The sequence below is a fragment of the Danio rerio genome, chromosome 6 (genome assembly GCF_052040795.2).
Source record: "Danio rerio strain M-AB ecotype USA chromosome 6, GRCz13ab, whole genome shotgun sequence".
In the NCBI taxonomy this organism is placed as follows: Eukaryota; Metazoa; Chordata; class Actinopteri; order Cypriniformes; family Danionidae; genus Danio; species Danio rerio.
Window position 1 is genome coordinate 22,020,613 of NC_141026.1, and position 18,038 is coordinate 22,038,650.

Genomic DNA, 18,038 nt, shown 5'->3' on the forward strand with positions numbered 1-18,038 from the left:
TATGGTTCTGTTATTGTTTCTACACCTTTAGGTCTGATTCTGGTCAATGAGCCATATTACAATGAGGCTGGCTTTGACAGTGACCGGGGACTTCAGGAAGGTTATGAAAATAGTCGCTGTTACAACGAGATGGCACTCATTAAGCTGGTACAGTCAATGACTCAGCTTCTTCAGCAGCCTGTAGAGGTCTTTCAGCAGGAAGTCTATGAACACTTTGCCTGCAGTGGTTGGCGGCTGGTCCATCGGCTGGAGTCCTGGCTAGAGTTAGATGGGGCAATCACAGATCATGCTCCACGATGTGGTGTTGGAAGCCTCTATGCAGAACCTCTAGAAGAGATCCCCTCAGTTCTTTACCACTGCAGTTCTAGCAAGCAGGACATACAAGTCGAAGAAGATTTTGAGGATTCGGGACTCAGTCTCTCTACAATGGCAACCAGTGGACCTACTGGTTTAACTGAAAAAGATTTGAGCCAGAACTCTGAGTGTGATAGTTCATTGGTGGGTGGTGCAGGATCAGAAATACCAGAAGTTCCTGAAGTAATGTCAAATTTTTTGGGATCTCAACAAAGTGTAAAATCATGTCAGGAGTCTCAACCAGCTGTGAGACCAAAGAAAAGGAGAAAGAGTTATCGTAGTTTCCTTCCAGAGCGGAGTGGTTATCCTGATATTGGATTCCCCCTCTTCCCTCTTTCCAAAGGTTTTGTAAAGAGCATGTGTGTAGTTCTGCAGCATTATCGAGCTACTCTCACAGCTGCTGGTGTTCCTGAACACCCAGAAAACAAATAATTTCCCTCCAGAATTTTTTTTCTCCCTCGTTAATCAATCAGTTTGCAGCGCTTTCCCACCTTAACCCACTGTAGGAACATTTATCTCCTTATCAGCCCACCTATTCTCCCAGCAACCTTTATTAATTTTTGTACTGAATCTTTAGTTGCTTCAGTTTTTGTTCTGTACATAGTCTTTAAAATTATTATCTTTACTGACAACAATGCTGCCATCGCACTGCTCTCTCAGGGAAGTACAGATGAAATGCACATAGATTAGTCATTTAGAAATGCCTGGGCTCTTTATGTGTTAAAAAGATTATTTGGTATAACCTGTGCCAGAAGGAACTGATTTATTGTGCCATTGGATATGTCAGTCTTAGGCATTGTTCTTTGATACTTTGGGGTGGACAGACCTTTTTTCTTGTTTTTGGGAGCCCCAATTGACTCCCACCTTATACTGGCTTGCATAAGTTAAAGTTTGCTTGCAGTAAAAAATAATAATAATATGTAATTGTTATTGTTTCCATAAAGTTTCTCATCAGATGTGTGATTGTAGTATTTGGTTTATCAAATATCTGTATTTGCATGACTTCCTCTTTGGTCCATATCCATAGGCATTTCTGATATATAGATTGCATTGCTTTTCATCTGATCTTGTATCCTAATTCTTTTAAATGTGACTTGCCAAAACCAAACAAAATATCTGTCCATACAAAATTTGTCCAAACTGCCTGCATAGTCATCAGTACTAACAAACCTTAATTAATCCAGTTGTTTATTTACAATGAAATCATATAAAAGTGACAAATGTTTACATTTAAAAAAAAAAAAAAAAAAACAGTTGTGTTTCAATGTGTCACTTCTGACATTTAAAACTGGATTTAACATCCTCATTCTCATAGGCAATTTCACAGTGGGTAGCGTTGTCACCTCACAGTAAGAAGGTCGCTGGTTTGAGCCTCAGCTGGGTCAGTTGGCATTTCTGTGAGTTTGCATCTTCTCACAGTGTTCACGTGGGTATCCTCCGGGTGCTCCGATTACCCCTACAGTCCAAAGATGTGGTATAGGTAAATTAAATAAACCCTATATGGGTGTTTTCCAGTGATAAGTTGCAGCTGGAAGGGCATCCGCTGCGTTAAACATGCTGGATAAGTTAGTGGTACATTCCACGGTGGCTACCCCAGTTAATAAAGGGATTAAGCCAAAAAGAATGTGAATGAATGAATCCTCATTCTTTCTTCTGTAATGTGACATGATTCTGTTGTAGGCAATGTCCATGCATTACAATAATTCCACCCTGCGCCCCGTCTTTAGTGATTCTAGTTGGTCAGACTGGACAAGAAGCACTGTGCCGTGCTTTGCCTCATCTATATGTAATCTGTCCAATGAAGTGACTTATTTTCTGGAAGAAGAAAAAAAAGTCAGCATAATTTGAATACAGAACTTATTCTAAACTTTTGAGAATCAATTCAGATCAAATACAGAATTGTTAGAAAGAACAGTGATGCATCGTTTTTTACTTTTACCCCCAACATACAAAATAAATCCAGTTTTATTGAATGAGTTCACATTGCATAATTTTAGCACTAACTGTGTCTCACCAACAAATTTTGGGTAATATCTGGCAAATGCATAATAAGGAAGACGAATCAGTGCTTGTTCAGCAGTAACTGTTAGCTGTAATCCCACTACTTTGAACATTGCACAGTTTTTTCTGCATTAGTCTTCTATTTTAGAAAACTACACTGATGTTTGTTTGAATGTTCTTTCAGACATTTAGATAGCTAACAAATAACTTGAAAAAATATTTAGATAGATTTCATACATTAGAGTGTTTTTGCTTATTGATTTCTGGTTTGAATATAGTTTCATTGTTCCCATCCATTCATTTCTTTAGCATTGTTGCCTTTATTTTAAACTTCAGAATATGATTTCAGGCTTGACCTCAAATGACCTTTTTTACAGCATTATATTTAACATTTTTTTTCTGTTGCCAAATCAGTCACGCTAGTTACAATTGAGAGGCATAAATTCAGAAAGTCAAATTATTTCAGCAAATGTTGATAGTGAAATAATTTATATAGTTCCACCCACTGGCCAACACCACACCCCTAACCATGTACATCTTCAAGAGGTTTAGATGCTGTGATTTAGAAAACTCGTGTCAATCCTGGTTCTGTGCTTCTCCATACAACTTGAAGGCAGCAGACAGTACTTTTGTAATTAATAACAGATCTTCCCTTTTTTGCATCAACATCATGTTGGCTGTGTTAAATCACAGCCTGCAGACACTTATGTTTCGATTTATGATTTGTATTATTTTTTATTTTTTTATTTTTGCAATACACAAGAATCATCATCAGACTGTTTTCATTTACCAAAAAAATACAGTTCTTGATTTCAGTTACTTTGAGTTTATAGATTGCATTGCATTTGATATTTGCAGAGAAAAAAACATTAAAAAAAATCTGAATTAGTCTTTTTCTTTTCTAGTTGTACATTTACTGCTTTTCAATATTGAAAAGTGAAGCAATGTGTCAAGGGAGTCAGACATAAAAAGACTATGAACTATTTTCTTAGTGTGTGTGTGTACAATACTCTGAATTTATTCAAACTATTATGAGGAGAGTTAACAGCCAAAGCATGTAATGTTACTTTTTGAGCCTTAATGGCTACATAATTATTGATTGTACAATGTAAAAAGATTCAACAGTTTCCTGTATTGGTTAATAATAAATGTGATTTTTAACCTTAATCCTCTGTATGGATATTTTTGTTATAGAAATATATGTAATTTATTCATTCATTCACTGTCTTTTCGGCTCGTTTTATTAATCTGGGTTGCCACAGCGAAATGAACCGCCAACTTATCCAGCATATTTTACGTAGCAGATCCCCTTCCAGCTGTAACCCTATTACTGGAAAACATTCATCACTCATTCATACACACATATGGTCAATTAAGCTTAGCCAATTCACCTATACCACGTTTTGGACTTATGGGGGAAACCAGAGCACTTAGAGTGGCTCGAACCAGCGACCTTCTTGCTGGGAGTTGATTGTGCTACCCACTGTGCCACCATGCTGCCCAAAATCTATGTACTGTATAGATAGATTGTTGTTGTTAACTTTTATACAATTTGTGTCACCAACAATTTGTGACACAAGGCCCTGCAGGTCAGTGGCTCCAGCCCAGCCCAGGCCAGCGTGGAGCTTGGCTGGCCGGAGAGAGTGGGGGTCCTCGGGCAGAGAGTGTGTGACATAAGGCCTTGGAAGGTCAGTGGCTCCAGCAGTGGTTCACCAGCGGCACCGTTTACGCATCTGGAGCGAGAAAGGTCCAACAGGAATATGTGTGGCCGGGCGCTCACTGGGGCGTTGTTCAGACCCAGGCCCAAGCCCACCAAGCCATGCCCGACGGGAGACCCTTCCCAGCCTACCTGTCGGGACGACCCGTGCCTAGAGGTATTAGCCCGACGCCAAAATTCTCTGACCTGCCGTCGTATTTTTGGTAAACGCGATAAATCCTGCACTTAGTTTCTGACAGTCTTGCTGTTGGACTCGTCCGATACTGACCGATAGGAGCTAGTGTGACGCCCCAGGGGTTAGGCCCCCATCCCGGCCCCCATAGCTCCAATGGGTCAGCCTCTATGGGTGTGGTAGTTTCCTCCCTGTCCAGGGCATTCTTTCAGGGAGATGTGGGGGGTGTCCCTCCGGACACAACGCCCCCTTTCTCGCCTCGATCCGTGGGTGAGGACGCAGATTGCCCATCTGGCTTTGATCTAGAGCTTGTCTGCTGCTCAGCCCGCCCCCCTGGACTCCGTTTCCCCCCCGCTGATACTCGGCCCGTGCCCCCACCCCACGCCCCTCGCCCTGTGAGGGCTGGGGATGCTCGGTGGGTTCAGTAGAGTCCCCCGGTGTGGTGAATCGAGCCCCGAGGGACAGCGTAGGGAACGAGCTGGTGTAGGCTTCAATTCTCCTCCCCGAGTGTGAGCGTTTGCCCCAGTGCTGCCGATCCCGTCCGTCCGCAACGCCGCCCACCCCCCGGGTTCATCCTCGCTGGCTCCCAGCTGACCCCCCCTACCCTGCTCCCGGGGGGAGTGAGGGTGGTTGGTTAGGGGGGAGCTAGTGGTCTCCGGCGAGGTGAAATGTGCCAGGGTCAGTGGTGCCGGGGTTATGGGCTGTCTAGACCCCCGTTCGATGCTTGGTGCATATCGATATGGTTGTAGCAGGTCGTACAAAAAAGCTCGCACGGCCGGTCTATAACCGGTCTATAACCCATCGGCGACTCGAGTCGCCCATCAGCGACTGGCCTGTCGCCGATGGGTAAATCGCCCCCTGGGCATGCCCGTGGTGTGTTTTTTGCCCCTTTTTTGCTCATACCCCACTCTGCTAGTGGTAATGCTCGACACTGCATGACATTTTTGACACTTTTGTCACTTTAAAATTTTTTTAACACATGGGTCGCCCGGAAACTTCTCTCGCTGCCCGGCGGATATGCCCCGGCCTCGCACGCGCGTTGAGACATTCCGTTTCGTCACTTTGACATCTCAGATGCGTGCCCACGTCACCTTAGTTGCAAATTTACGCTTTTTCACATTTTTGACCCTTTTGCATGGGGGTGGCTGGTGACTAAAGGGAGGGGCTTAGCGCAGAAGGCCCAAAATTTCCAAATGTTTGTTTTTGGTCATGAGGCTTTGTTTCCTACAACTTCCTTCATCCTCTGCATGCTTTTCACATTTTCTTCTTATTGGGTGGCCCATGGGTCACCTGGCCCGCACATGAAAGTGAGGAATATGCAAATTTTCATAAATGACATGGTTATGACATCCTTATGACCATAGGCTCACGCCCCGAGCTGCGTCCAGCCCCGTCGCAATTCCTTCACTGTTTCCTTATGGCCCCCTTAGCCCATGGGTTAACCTGACTAGGGTGCAATCTGGTAAAGAGTGCGAAATTTTTTATTATTTTTCATACGCGCAAGCTTGGGTCCCTCAGATGCGTGACTTTGCACGAAAAATGTATGTTTCTGATACCGCGAGTTGCTCTTCTCACTGCTTTGCACCATGGGCGGACTGGGACTAAAAATCAGCACTGGCACTGTAGCCACACCAGCCCTCATTACCACACTGACACGGCCCCACCCACGGACACGCACATTTAGTACTTATATTGGTGTACAGATGGTGAAATAATATAAGCAGTACCATATGTAATAGATATTTAAACTTTTAATGTATGTGACTGGAACAAAAACAACCCGTTTATAACAAATATACATACAGTCATTTCATTCATTCATTTTCTTTTCGGCTTAGTCCCTTTATTAATTTGGGATGGCCACAGCGGAATGAACCGCCAACTAACCCAGCATATATTTTACGTAGTGGATGCCCTCCAAGCTGCAACCCATCACTGGGAAACCCTTATACACACACATTCTCATACATGCACTACGGACAATTAGGCCAACCCAATTCACCTATAGCACATGTGTTTGGACTTGTGGGGGAAACCAGGAGGAAACCCACACGAACATGCAAACTCCACACTGAAACACCAACTGACCCAGCCGAGGGTTGAACCATAAACCTTCTTGCTGTGAGGCATCAGTGCTACCCACTGCACTGCCCCCTTTCGAGACTATTTCAGTTAATTTTATGCATTTGGCAGTGTCTGATTTTAGAGCAATTTTATGCTTTCTATGAGCTTTTTGGCATGCCTTTCCTTTTTTACAGTCCATCTCTGACAATTAGCTTGTTGTTTGTTTGACATTCCTGCGAGATTTTGATTACGTCCGTGTAACCTCTAATTGGGTCGGCCCATCTTGAAACCAGCCGGCCATTGTCGATTGGGCCAATGCTTAACATTTATTATTATTATTACTATTATCATCATCCTAATATTCACATCTTGCAATTGATAAAAGCTGCCTGCATGTAAAAACAATACATTTAAAATTAAAAAAATTGCCAGATGGCCAGTCCGCCCCTGTTTTGCACCCCCTGGTGCCCGTGGGTTAACCCATGGGTTGAAAACGCCTTCAAAGGAGCAGAAAGGGGTGAGAAAAACACAACATTTGAAAATTTTTTGAAAATCTGTACATTTGAATTCCTCAGATGCACGACTGTCCAGTTTTGGCACTGCAAGTTGCACATCTCACTGCTTCGCATCTTCTGGGTTAACCCATGGGTTGAAAAGGCCTTCAAAGGAGCAGAAAGGGGTGAGAAAAACACAAAATTTGAACATTTTTGAAAATCTGTACATTTGAATTCCTCAGATGCGCGACTGTCCAGTATTGGCACTGCGAGTTGCGCATTTCACTGCTTCGCATCGTCTGGGTTAACCCATGGGTTGAAAAGGCCTTTAAAGGAGCAGAAAGGGGTGAGAAAAACACACAATTTGTAAATTTTACAAATGTGCATGCCTGGATTCCTCATTATTAAGGGTATTCTCAAACTACAATCAATATCAGCTCATGTCAGCTGAAAGCACACATGTTCTTCTTTCCAATAAGTCAATGCAATTTATCTTTTTTTTTTTTCCTATAAGTATTTAGCCAAATATGTAAAATAAACGTTATTATTTTGTTTTTATTTGCTTTAAAACTTTAATAAGACTATCATTTTATCTATTATTTCTACTTCTGACGATGGCAAACGGATGTTGGATTTGGGATTAGTTGAATTCAGGTTACTTCAACAATACTGGTGCGCTGACATTTTTATGTTAGTTACTTAAAAATAGCTTAAATATTTAATTAAAAATAAATAGCATGAGATGTGTTTACTTTTTGCACATGCACAAAAAAAAAAAAACTAATTCACCAAATGTGTATACAGTAAGGTACAGTAACATATGTGGACTTGTTGGAAAGCTGGAAATTTGTACTTTTAAATGATATATTTGATTGTATCTTACTAGTTCACCTACTTATTACATTAAATAAAAAACATTTAACTTTTTAAAATTAGTCAGACTGCAAACATATGGATTTCCACTGGATAGCGCACTGACACACAAGTTAAACAGGTAAAGGGGGTTGGTAGTATTTAGGCAAATGTGTAAATAAACATTATTATTTTATTTTTATTTGCCTTAAAACTTTAATAAGACTATCCTTTTATCCATTATTTCTACTTCTGACAATGGCAAATGGATGTTGGATTTGGGAAAGTGACTTCAACAATAGTGCTTCGCTGACTTTTTTATGAGCTCTTTGAAAAGCTAACAGTAAGTGTTTCTTTTTAAATTATATTGATTACTTAAAAATAGCTTAAATATTTAATTAAAAATAAATACCATGAGATGTGTTTACTTTTTGCACATGCACAAAAAAAACATGAATTTGCCCAATTTTATTTCATATGCCCAACAAATAATGTTTATTTTTTCATTTTCAGATTATATGATGCCAAATCACTCAGTGAGATGCAGACAACCCACAACTTTTTACCATTATTTCTACTTCTGAAAGCTTACAGTAAGTGTTTCATTTTAAATGATGTTAGTTATTTAAAAATAGCTTAAATATTTTGTTATAATTTAATACCATCAAACATGCACTCTCAGCACGTGCACAAAAAAAATTTATTCACCAAATGTGTATACAGTAAGGTACAGTAACATATGTGGACTTGTAGGAAAGCTGGAAATTTGTACTTTTAAATGATATGATATATTTGATTGTATCTTACTCATTCACCTACTTATTACATTAAATAAAAAACATTTACCTTTTTAAAATTAGTAAGACTGCAAACATATGGATTTCCACTGGATGGCGCACTGACACACAAGTTAAATAGGTAAAAGGGGATGGGTGTGGGCAGACAATAGCTTAATAGCAAAATTAACAGTCCTCCACTGTGCTGTTATTTTATATTCTTAATAAAAATAAATTTAAATCGTCTGTGTCATCAAGCTTTGTTTCAGTATATTAATTTATGGCTGTTAAACTAAACAAATAATTAAACACAGAGCCAATGTTTGAGATATATTAAATAATTATTCAAACTATTTTGTGTCATTTAAAAATGTGCCATCCTTTAATTAAAAAAATACACTTCATTGTATAAAACCTATGCAGCCTTTTTGGATAAGTGCCTCTTCAGTGCTCTGCTGGGAACAAGCCTTTTTTCAGGCAGTTCCATGAGCACACATGGTGCCAGACACACTGATATCTTTTAAAAGCCTAAGCTCACAGATCTGTCCAAACAACAGCATATATTTATCACATTATATGTTGTTTCAGTGTACAGGTAAACTTGTTTCTGATCATCTAATCTTTGCTGAAAGATAGAGTGTAGAAGGCCCTCCACTGACACACACCAGCATCTTCTCACCTTCAAACAAAAGAACAAAAGGGCCTCTGCTGGATACAGGTCATGTGACACTGAGGCCTCAGCTCATCTGCAGCCAGACTCTAAGGGCCTACTCACACTATGCCATCCGTACCGTGCCCAGGCCCGTTTCCCGGATCGTTTGAGAAGTGTGAGTGCGCTGAATCGGGCTTAAGCACGGTTCACTTGGCCGGCCCTGGCCCGGTTGGAAGAGGTGTGCCTGAGCGCGGATCACTTGGGCTTTGGCGCGGTACGCTTGTGTGTGAGCGCGAAACGCGCCAAAGCCCGAAAGCGAGATGTGACTTTTAAGGGACTGTTTGATATGGATTTATTAATCATTCTTACTGTTCAGTGATCGCAAACTGCCGTAGTTTATTAAAGACGCAAACTCCTCACAGCACGCCAGCTGCGCGCCTTCAGCAGACCTCCTCATTCCTGCAGCACGAGAGCTTAATGATTGTTTATGAGCGCCAAAAGTGACGGATCTGTTCGGTAAAATATCTGACTGCATGTCACTGCATCAAACGACTTAAAGGATATAACTAGAGAAATCTCCACTGTGCTACTGGGTGAGAGCGTATGGCAAGCCGTTTTAACATTTAAACCTTGTTCTGACTATCGATAAATATATATAGAGATATAATTATATATTTTGACAAGTCATTATTATAATTCGACTTGTCAGAATGACAATTAGAGATATCTGCAATTACAATTGTACTAGTACGAAATCAGATTGGAGATATCTGCAAATATATTATGACTAGTCATATTCCTCCATTGACTTCCATTGAAAAATATTTGCAGATATCTCTAACTGAGTTTTGACTTGTCAAAAATCCAATTCAAGATATCTACAACTGTAATTCGACTGTTAGTAAATTAATTAGAGATATCTTCAAATATATTTGTAAATATCTCTAAATATTACGAATTAAAGACATCTCCAAATGTATGACTAGTAAAAACTCAGTTAGAGATATCTCTAATTACAATTGTGACTAGTCAGAACTCATTTAGAGATATCTGCAAATATTTTTCAATGGAAGTCAATGGAGGAATATGACTAGTCATAATATATTTGCAGATATCTCCAATCTGATTTCGTACTAGTACAATTGCAATTGCAGATATCTCTAATTGTTATTCTGACTAGTCGAATTATAATTATGACTAGTCAAAATATAATTAGAGATATCTCTGAATATATTTATGGAGTCAGAACAAAGACTTAAATGCTAAAAAGGCTTGCCATAGAGAGCGCTTCTGAACAGCGCAGCAGCGATGACGTAAGCGTGCCGAGGCCCGATATGGTGTGAGCGCGGGCCGTCGGGGGAGACGGGAGGGGGGACAAGCGTGCTTTGGCCCGGTTCGAGGCAACTGTACCTAGTGTGAGTACGGCCTAAAACTGCATTAGTTGAGTTTAATTTAAAAGAGAAAAATAGTTCCCTTCACATTTTTAAGTAATGTATAGTTTTTTTCAAAATAGATGACAATTTCCATTTTTGTGTGAACTATCCTTTTAAACACATAGGGCTATATTGTAGAGGTCAATGTATACTGTGTTTACATTCAAGTGAAAATGTGTTCATGTAACTTCACAGAATGAATGTTTAATATTGTAAATAAACGTATATGTACTGAACAACCTGTAATGTTGGGCCTTTTTTCACAATACCATGCACAATAAATAATATTTAAAATTAATATAAAGATCTGTAACTTTAAGCTGATCTTTACAGTGACAGCAAGATGACCCTTTGTCTATTTTAAGAGCAGGGGATACATGAGGCAGGTGTGTATAAATGATGAAAGATGATGAACACTCTGGATGGGTTAAGATGTGGACTTTTTTCTTTAATGCAGATGATTCCTATGGAATCTCAGTAGTATGGATCCTCATGAAAGACATCCTTTTGAAGAAAGAAAAAAAAAGCAAATATGATGATACTATTTAAACAACTATAAATATGCCGGAATAAAAGAGATGAAAATGGGCAACGGGTAGACTCATGTAGACAAAAAAAACACCTTTGTCTGACGTAAGAGCTAAGCTAAAAGCTGACCAGCAACATGGTTCCTTTTCCTAAAGACGCTCATCAAATCTGGAGAGTAATTTTAAAGAGCCCATATTATACATGAAATAGGGTCATATCTTGGTTGTAAGGGTCTCCAACAACAGTTTAATATGCATGCAAGGTCAAAAAACACTTTCATGGTCTTATAATCTGCATTTATTTTTACCTAATTATCCCAGTGACTCCTGTATGAATCGTCCAGTGATTCATTTGTTCCCAAACCCATCCTTAGCGCGAAGCTAATCTGCGCTGATTGGACCGTTGACAGTCTGTTGCGATTGGTCGACTGCCTTCAGTCAGAGAGTGAAATGCCAAACAGCTAATCAGCAATATAAAAGTAATCACAGTTCATACACGCTCGATAGTGTAGGCGTGGATTTTAGCTGCCAGTGGGTCAATGTAAATACAGACTATGAACTTGAAAATACAGACGACTAACTATTTTATTGAGCAAAAACTCCAAAAACAGTTGAGGAGATCTCCTAGCTTCTCACTCTGCTCTTTTCACAGACACACACACACACATATTGCACACTCACACACACGCACTTAACCCTGCTCCGGACGACAACGTGCGCGCACACACACAAAAACACACACACCTTCGGATGACAGCGCGCACACACAGACACACACACTACTCGTCCACGGAGCTCCGTTAACAAAGCAGCAAGCGTCGCGTTTTTAACGTGACTTTGCACGCGATAAGAGAATATAGCCAGTTAACCTGATACAGTACACGCGGTTACAAGTAAGACATCACAACTAAATACATTTGCAAGCTAGAGTCAACGAGGCAACTTTAATCGCACATACTTACACTTGAGAAATGGAGGAAGAAAAATCCATCCTGACGTCCATCAGTAAGTTACTCTTTACTGATCCTTCCTTTAACAAACGCTGATGAAGTATTCTTTGTAGCATGTAGTTTCTAGAAGTTTCCAGTAGTTTCCAACTGCTTGGCTATAATGCTGAGGTTTCATCTTTGGGTAGAGACTCAATGTATCCATCTGCAGTGTGACTTCAATTGACCAGCATGTTTGTGTGCGTGTGTTTGTGGGTGTGTGTGTGTCTGGGTTTCTGCGTCAGAGGGCGGGGCCTTAGGTTTGAAATCTCCCAGGTTTGCGCGTGCACGTGAATAACTTGGTTTCGTTCGTACATCATGGCGAAACACCTAATGAATCGGTATCAAGGCGACACGTTTGAAGCACTATGAGTCGACTCTTTTATAGATGAATCAACCGTTTTAAACACTGTACACTAACAGATTTAAGCCTTAGCTGGATACTTCACTTCACTTAGAGCTGTGTTACAGACTACATGGAGGGGAATTTTCAAAAACCCATAATATGGGCTCTTTAAGATCATTATGGAAGCTCTTTCTGTGAGATTTTACCCACCATTATTTGAAGTTGAAATAAACCAGAAATATAAAACAAGGGAAAAACAAAACAGCTATGCTCCTTGTGTATTTTACTCTTATGTGCTTTAAAAAGTTATAATCTCTTTAGGAGCACATGACTTTATGAATTACTTTTAAATAGATAGTGTGTTTTAAGTAATAAGTCTCAGAACAATACTCAGCAAAGACACATGACAGACAGCTAAAGCTAACTGGCACATCTGCACTTGTCAGTTGAGCAGGACTATAAAATATAAAAGCAAGTATTAAAGTGCTCTTAAGGCAATAAATTATTTTAAAAAGCAAAAACAATTCCTGTTGCAAACAAGAAAACAACATAATTCCAGCATATATTATCCATTAGTCAGTCTATAATCTTTTTTTACAGTTAAAAATACAATACTTACATTTCCAATGCACGCCTTCCTGTCATCTGAAACTATTTCAGTGTTAGAATGCATCTACTTGTAATTGCATTAAACATTCATTCAGCTCATTCTATTCAAACAATGGATTTAATAAAATGAAACAAATTTTAAAGTTTATTTAAAATCACTCACCAAAATAAATTGTGATTGTCCTCACGTCCTGTCTGCTCCACTGGAACTACAACATACTGTATTTAACCAACCTAAAATGTGCTGAACAAGACGGTGTGTACCCAGCGCAAAAATGTATTAAAAGCTTAAAATAGCATGGACTGTTAAAAGTATGCTTGATGATCTCAAATAATCAGCTATAACAATAAAAAAGCTATAACATAGCTGAAAATGTGCTGTATAACCGGCTCATAAGAGGTCAGACCTGCGCCAATTCCATGTCAACCGTGCCGACAGAGGAAAACAAATGCTTTGAATGTGTGTCATGTGAAAAAAACACTTGTTGACAACTGAAAATGCCACATTAATATCAAAAATGACAGGGGAAAGCATCTGGATAATTAAAAAAAATGTGATCATGCGACATTTTAAATCCTCATGTGATCAAGCTTGAACACAAACCATGTTTTAAACAGGCAAAATTAACAGTCCTCCACTGTGCTGTTTTTTTATATTCTTAATAAAAATAAATTTAAATAGTCTGTGTCATGAGGCTCTGTTTCAGTATATTCATTTATGGCTTTTAAACTAAAAAATTAAACACAGAGCCAATGTTTGAGATATATTAAATGATTATTCAAACTATTTTTGTCATTTAAAAATGTGCCATCCTTTAATTAAAAAAATACACTTCATTGTTTAAAACCTATTCAGCCTTTTGAGAAAAGTGCCTCTTCAGTGCTCTGCTTGAAACAAGCCTTTTTCAGGCAGTTCCATGAGCACACATGGTGCCAGACACACTGATATCTTTTAAAAGACTAAGCTCACAGATCTGTCCAAACAACAGCATATACTTATCACATTATATGTTGTTTCAGTGTACAGGTAAACTTGTTTCTGATAATCTAATCTTTGCTGAAAGATTGAGTGTAGAAGGCACTCTACTTACACACAAGGTACGTTCGACTTCTTGCAGCGCTGCGCAGATCGATTGAAATCTGTCTTAAAGCGGTGCATGCTGGTTAGAAATCTTGTCCGGATTGATGCTGCACAGACGCCATGTGACTGTCACATGTGGCATTAAAGTACCGCGACAGCGCTCCGAGATCAGACGGCAGACTCAGACCGTGCAGCTTCTGAAGAGCGACTGCAGGAGCTTTGATGACGACACCGATATTACACGATTGGCCGAGTTCACCACATGACAACAAACACGTGTATTTCGGGTTTATAACTGGACAAAATCCGATTCAAAACTTTCAAAACAAACAATTCACTTCTCACAACCACTCTATCCTGTACACATCTTGCTTATTAAAAGACTACATATATTTTACTGCAGTAATCATCTTTTGTTAAAGGGTCACGAAACACCAAAACACATTTTTTGAGCTGTTGACAGTCAGATATGTGTCCCACACTGCTAAAAACACTATTAGGACACCTATATTTCACTAAAAAGTGTAAATTGGTTGTTTTTGCGTTATTTCAAGCAAATTCGTACTTCCGGTTTGAAACGAATTTTTGAAGCTGCGTCACGGTCACGACATAATAGCGTTGTATTCCAGCGTGCAGACTGGGAGTCTGTACCAGAGTGTGTCTTATTACGTCTTACAGTGTGATGCATTAATGCATGAGTAAGGCTTGGTTCAAACCAATCAGCGCGCTCTATTGTGCAATTTCATTAATATTCATTACTGTCACAGTGCTTAGACTACAGACACACCACGTTGTGTTGGCAAAACAAGCGTGAAGTGTTGCTTTTATAGTTTGCTGCAGTTAAGTTTCGTTTTCATTTTCTCCCTGTGAGAGCTCAGACTCACGTATGGATTACAGTGTACGCGATGCTCGACAACAATAACTTACGTGTCTAAGGAGGAACATTGTTTACCTGAGAGCTGTTCTCATCTGCAAACGCTGAAATCCGGATTCCCTTGTAGTATTCTCTTCATAAAGACGCGGCTCTAGTTGCTGATGATTGTCCTGTCTCTACAGATTTGGTAAGTGAGCGAGCAGTGCTCTTTGTTTATTTGTTCGTATCGCACCACAACCAAACTTTAACCTCGTGTAGGGTTTTTACCGCATTTTGTGACCGGAATAACACACCCGACTTTCTGACGCTACCTGCCGTGTGCATCTAAGTTTCCGGGAAATGCGGAGGGTTTTTTTCTCTCATTCGCCGTGCGGTATCAAACATTGCATGAAAAATACACGCTTAGAGCAGTTCCTCGAATCAAATATCTCGTTTGTCGCAAGGGGCATGAATGAAAGAGCCAAACTGCAGTTAAAGTCCACCATTTAATAATTTGGCAAATAATTAGACTACACATGTACATGTAGGTTAAACACTGTAGGGTCCACCCAGTTGGCCCAATGCCGGTGTCCACTGGTGGATGAAGGTTCACTGCATGTTCAGTCTTTCCAGTGCACAATGTTGATTTATATTAAACTTAGCTCATATCTGACTCCAATTTTAATATGAGGTGGTTTAGAATATTAATATATTTATACTTGTTTTATCTGACTCCAATCATAAAACATTAAGAAGATTATATCAATATGTAATTTAGATAAATGTTTTAACCTTTTGTCTTCACTAGTAACTATTACATTCGTTCATTCGGCTCAGAGAGATCGCCTCGGCCGAAGGCGTCCCTCGCGGTCACACTCCGGTCAGTCTTGAATATTAAACAGAGGTAAATTGACTAATACTTTAGATGGCCGTTACCAGCGCGCTCGTTCTAAAATACTTTGGTTAGTCCCGCTTAGATGTACACCTTTGAGTTAAGACAATCATCATTTCTAATTAGAGGTTAGGGCATTAATATAAATGTACCCGACTACTGGACTCTATAGTAACTTTGGTTTTCACCAAGCCCATGGTTTCCCATATGAACTTAATTTAGAATAATATTACCTTCAAACAAAGGTCAGGTACCCAATCTAGGTTAGTCGTGCAACACCTTGTTGACCTAGACGGAAGTTATCGCCCTTTCCACCTAAGTACACATGAATCAATATCAAGAGTCAGTCGGATCCCTAAAACACAATTAGTGTGCCCAATGCTCCATCTCAATTGGATTTTAGTCCGTCTACTGACCTGACGCAAGATGTGCGGAAACAAGGATACAGCGTAATCTACTTGAATTAATAATTACAGAGTGAGCAAAATATGGTCAAACATTACAATTTATTAGTCAGGTAAATGTATTATGCCAATTCAATCAGTCATTTCATAAATGATCAATACAAAACATCAAATTATCAAAGATAAATCCAAGATGAAAAGATGCATACCTGACCTTTTACATAACGTGTAAATTTTACATAACGTGGAGCCTAGGCTCCATGTTATGGGCTGATCTGGGTAGGCAGAATCGCGCTGAGTCTTTCTTAAACCTTACCTTAAATAATCCAAGAATTCCCTCAAGGAAGGGGGTGTGTGTGTATAACAAAATGAAAAAGTCACACCCTTCACAGTGGTTCAAAAGATGCCTGAAGTTATATATTTATTGTGTTGATTATGTCTGTTTCTGAGAGAATGAGACCATTGTACCAATCGCACTGAGACATTTCAAATGATATCAAACATGATAGTTAAAGTCAGTTTGGTTAATCTAGAACATTCAAACATTGAAATGACCATATGCGTGAGTTGGGGGGATGAAGCTGAGTTTCAGCATACTCAGATGCAAATGCAGCAGGAACTGGTTTTTCCCGCATTCCCCCCTGGTGGGTTGTGGAGTCCATTGGCCCTGTTTTCAGCTCATGTTTTGAATTGTCAAAGACATCAAAAATATTTGTAATATTTCAGTTCTTACAACACCATCACTTTCTCCTGTGTGTTTGTGTGTATTTTGACTCTGAAACTTGCGCGTGCCCAAATAGACACTCCCACACCATCCCACTTTTTTTCCTCCGACACTCCCCCCTAAACAGAGCTGGACAAGCCCACTTTTCTGACTTTTTCCAAAGTAGAGGTGTGAAAACACCCTGCTGAAACGAGGGGGTTTCATGGCCCTTTAAATAATCTGGCTATAAAGGTTAGCTTGTTTGCACAGGTTTATTTTTAACTTTTTTATACAGACTATTTACTGCATTCATCTCCATGAACGATTTAAATGATATATTTTAGTGTATATTTTATTGAATAACCTAAATATGAACTCAAATAGGTCTTACAATCTTGAAATAAAATAATCATCATCATTGATCCTGCCACCCTAAAGCTCTCTTAACAAATTAAGTTAAATAACTATTTTATTAAATAATTATAAAATGGTTTTATTATTATAATATAAATATAGACCTATATTTTATTACCTGTCTAGCAGTTTAAAGGCTATACCTGCTCTTTCTGGGAAACTTCTACATAGCTCACTTATTTTACCTTTTGTTCTTTTCAACACAATCTTTTTGGATTAAAATGCTTTTTTGAAAATCCATTCATTATGCAAAATAATCTCATTTATTAAGACCTAATCAAAACACCTTGTTTTGCTTTTTACATTGGACATTTTTATATCTATAAATACACATATGTAAACCCTTTTTTAGCATATTCAAACAAGAAGTATTAGCCTAAAGATTGATGTTTAACTCCTATAATTTATGCTTATTGCTTTGTATTTAATAGACCTGTCCATTTTTATGTTTATATTAACCTCTCATTTCCTCTTATTTCTCTCATGCATTTGTTATATATTTTATTCATAATTCTCCCTTATTGTTTAAAAAGGAACTATAGTTTGTAGAGATTGTATTCTGTTTTATTTGTAAATGTTTTGTTATAAATAAAAATAACAAAAAAAAATAAATAATGATGATGACGCCATGTGATCGGTCCTCATAAAAAGGGGGTAACAACCAGATGTTCATCACGAAAATTACCGCGTAAGTACAGTGAAATAACG

At 39.0% G+C, this 18,038-nt stretch overlaps 1 protein-coding gene and 1 long non-coding RNA gene across 3 annotated transcripts in view; one reads left to right on the plus strand and one right to left on the minus strand.

Annotated features, from left to right (window-relative positions):
• The window catches only part of ube2o (ubiquitin-conjugating enzyme E2O), a 135,922-nt gene extending 132,400 nt beyond the window's left edge, over nt 1–3,522 (plus strand). Inside the window, 1 exon segment of one of the 2 annotated variants that reach the window (NM_001440840.1) lies at nt 32–3,522. In NM_001440840.1, the coding sequence (NP_001427769.1) occupies nt 32–786 (755 nt within the window). In that variant the 3' untranslated portion in view covers nt 787–3,522. 2 annotated transcript variants of the gene reach the window in all.
• The window catches only part of LOC147836322 (uncharacterized), a 309,667-nt gene extending 293,161 nt beyond the window's left edge, over nt 1–16,506 (minus strand). The window contains exon 1 of the long non-coding RNA XR_015493608.1: nt 15,475–16,506. This is a non-coding gene — a long non-coding RNA (uncharacterized LOC147836322). The remainder of the gene's footprint in view (nt 1–15,474) is intronic.
• Nucleotides 16,507–18,038: the final 1,532 nt, after the last annotated feature.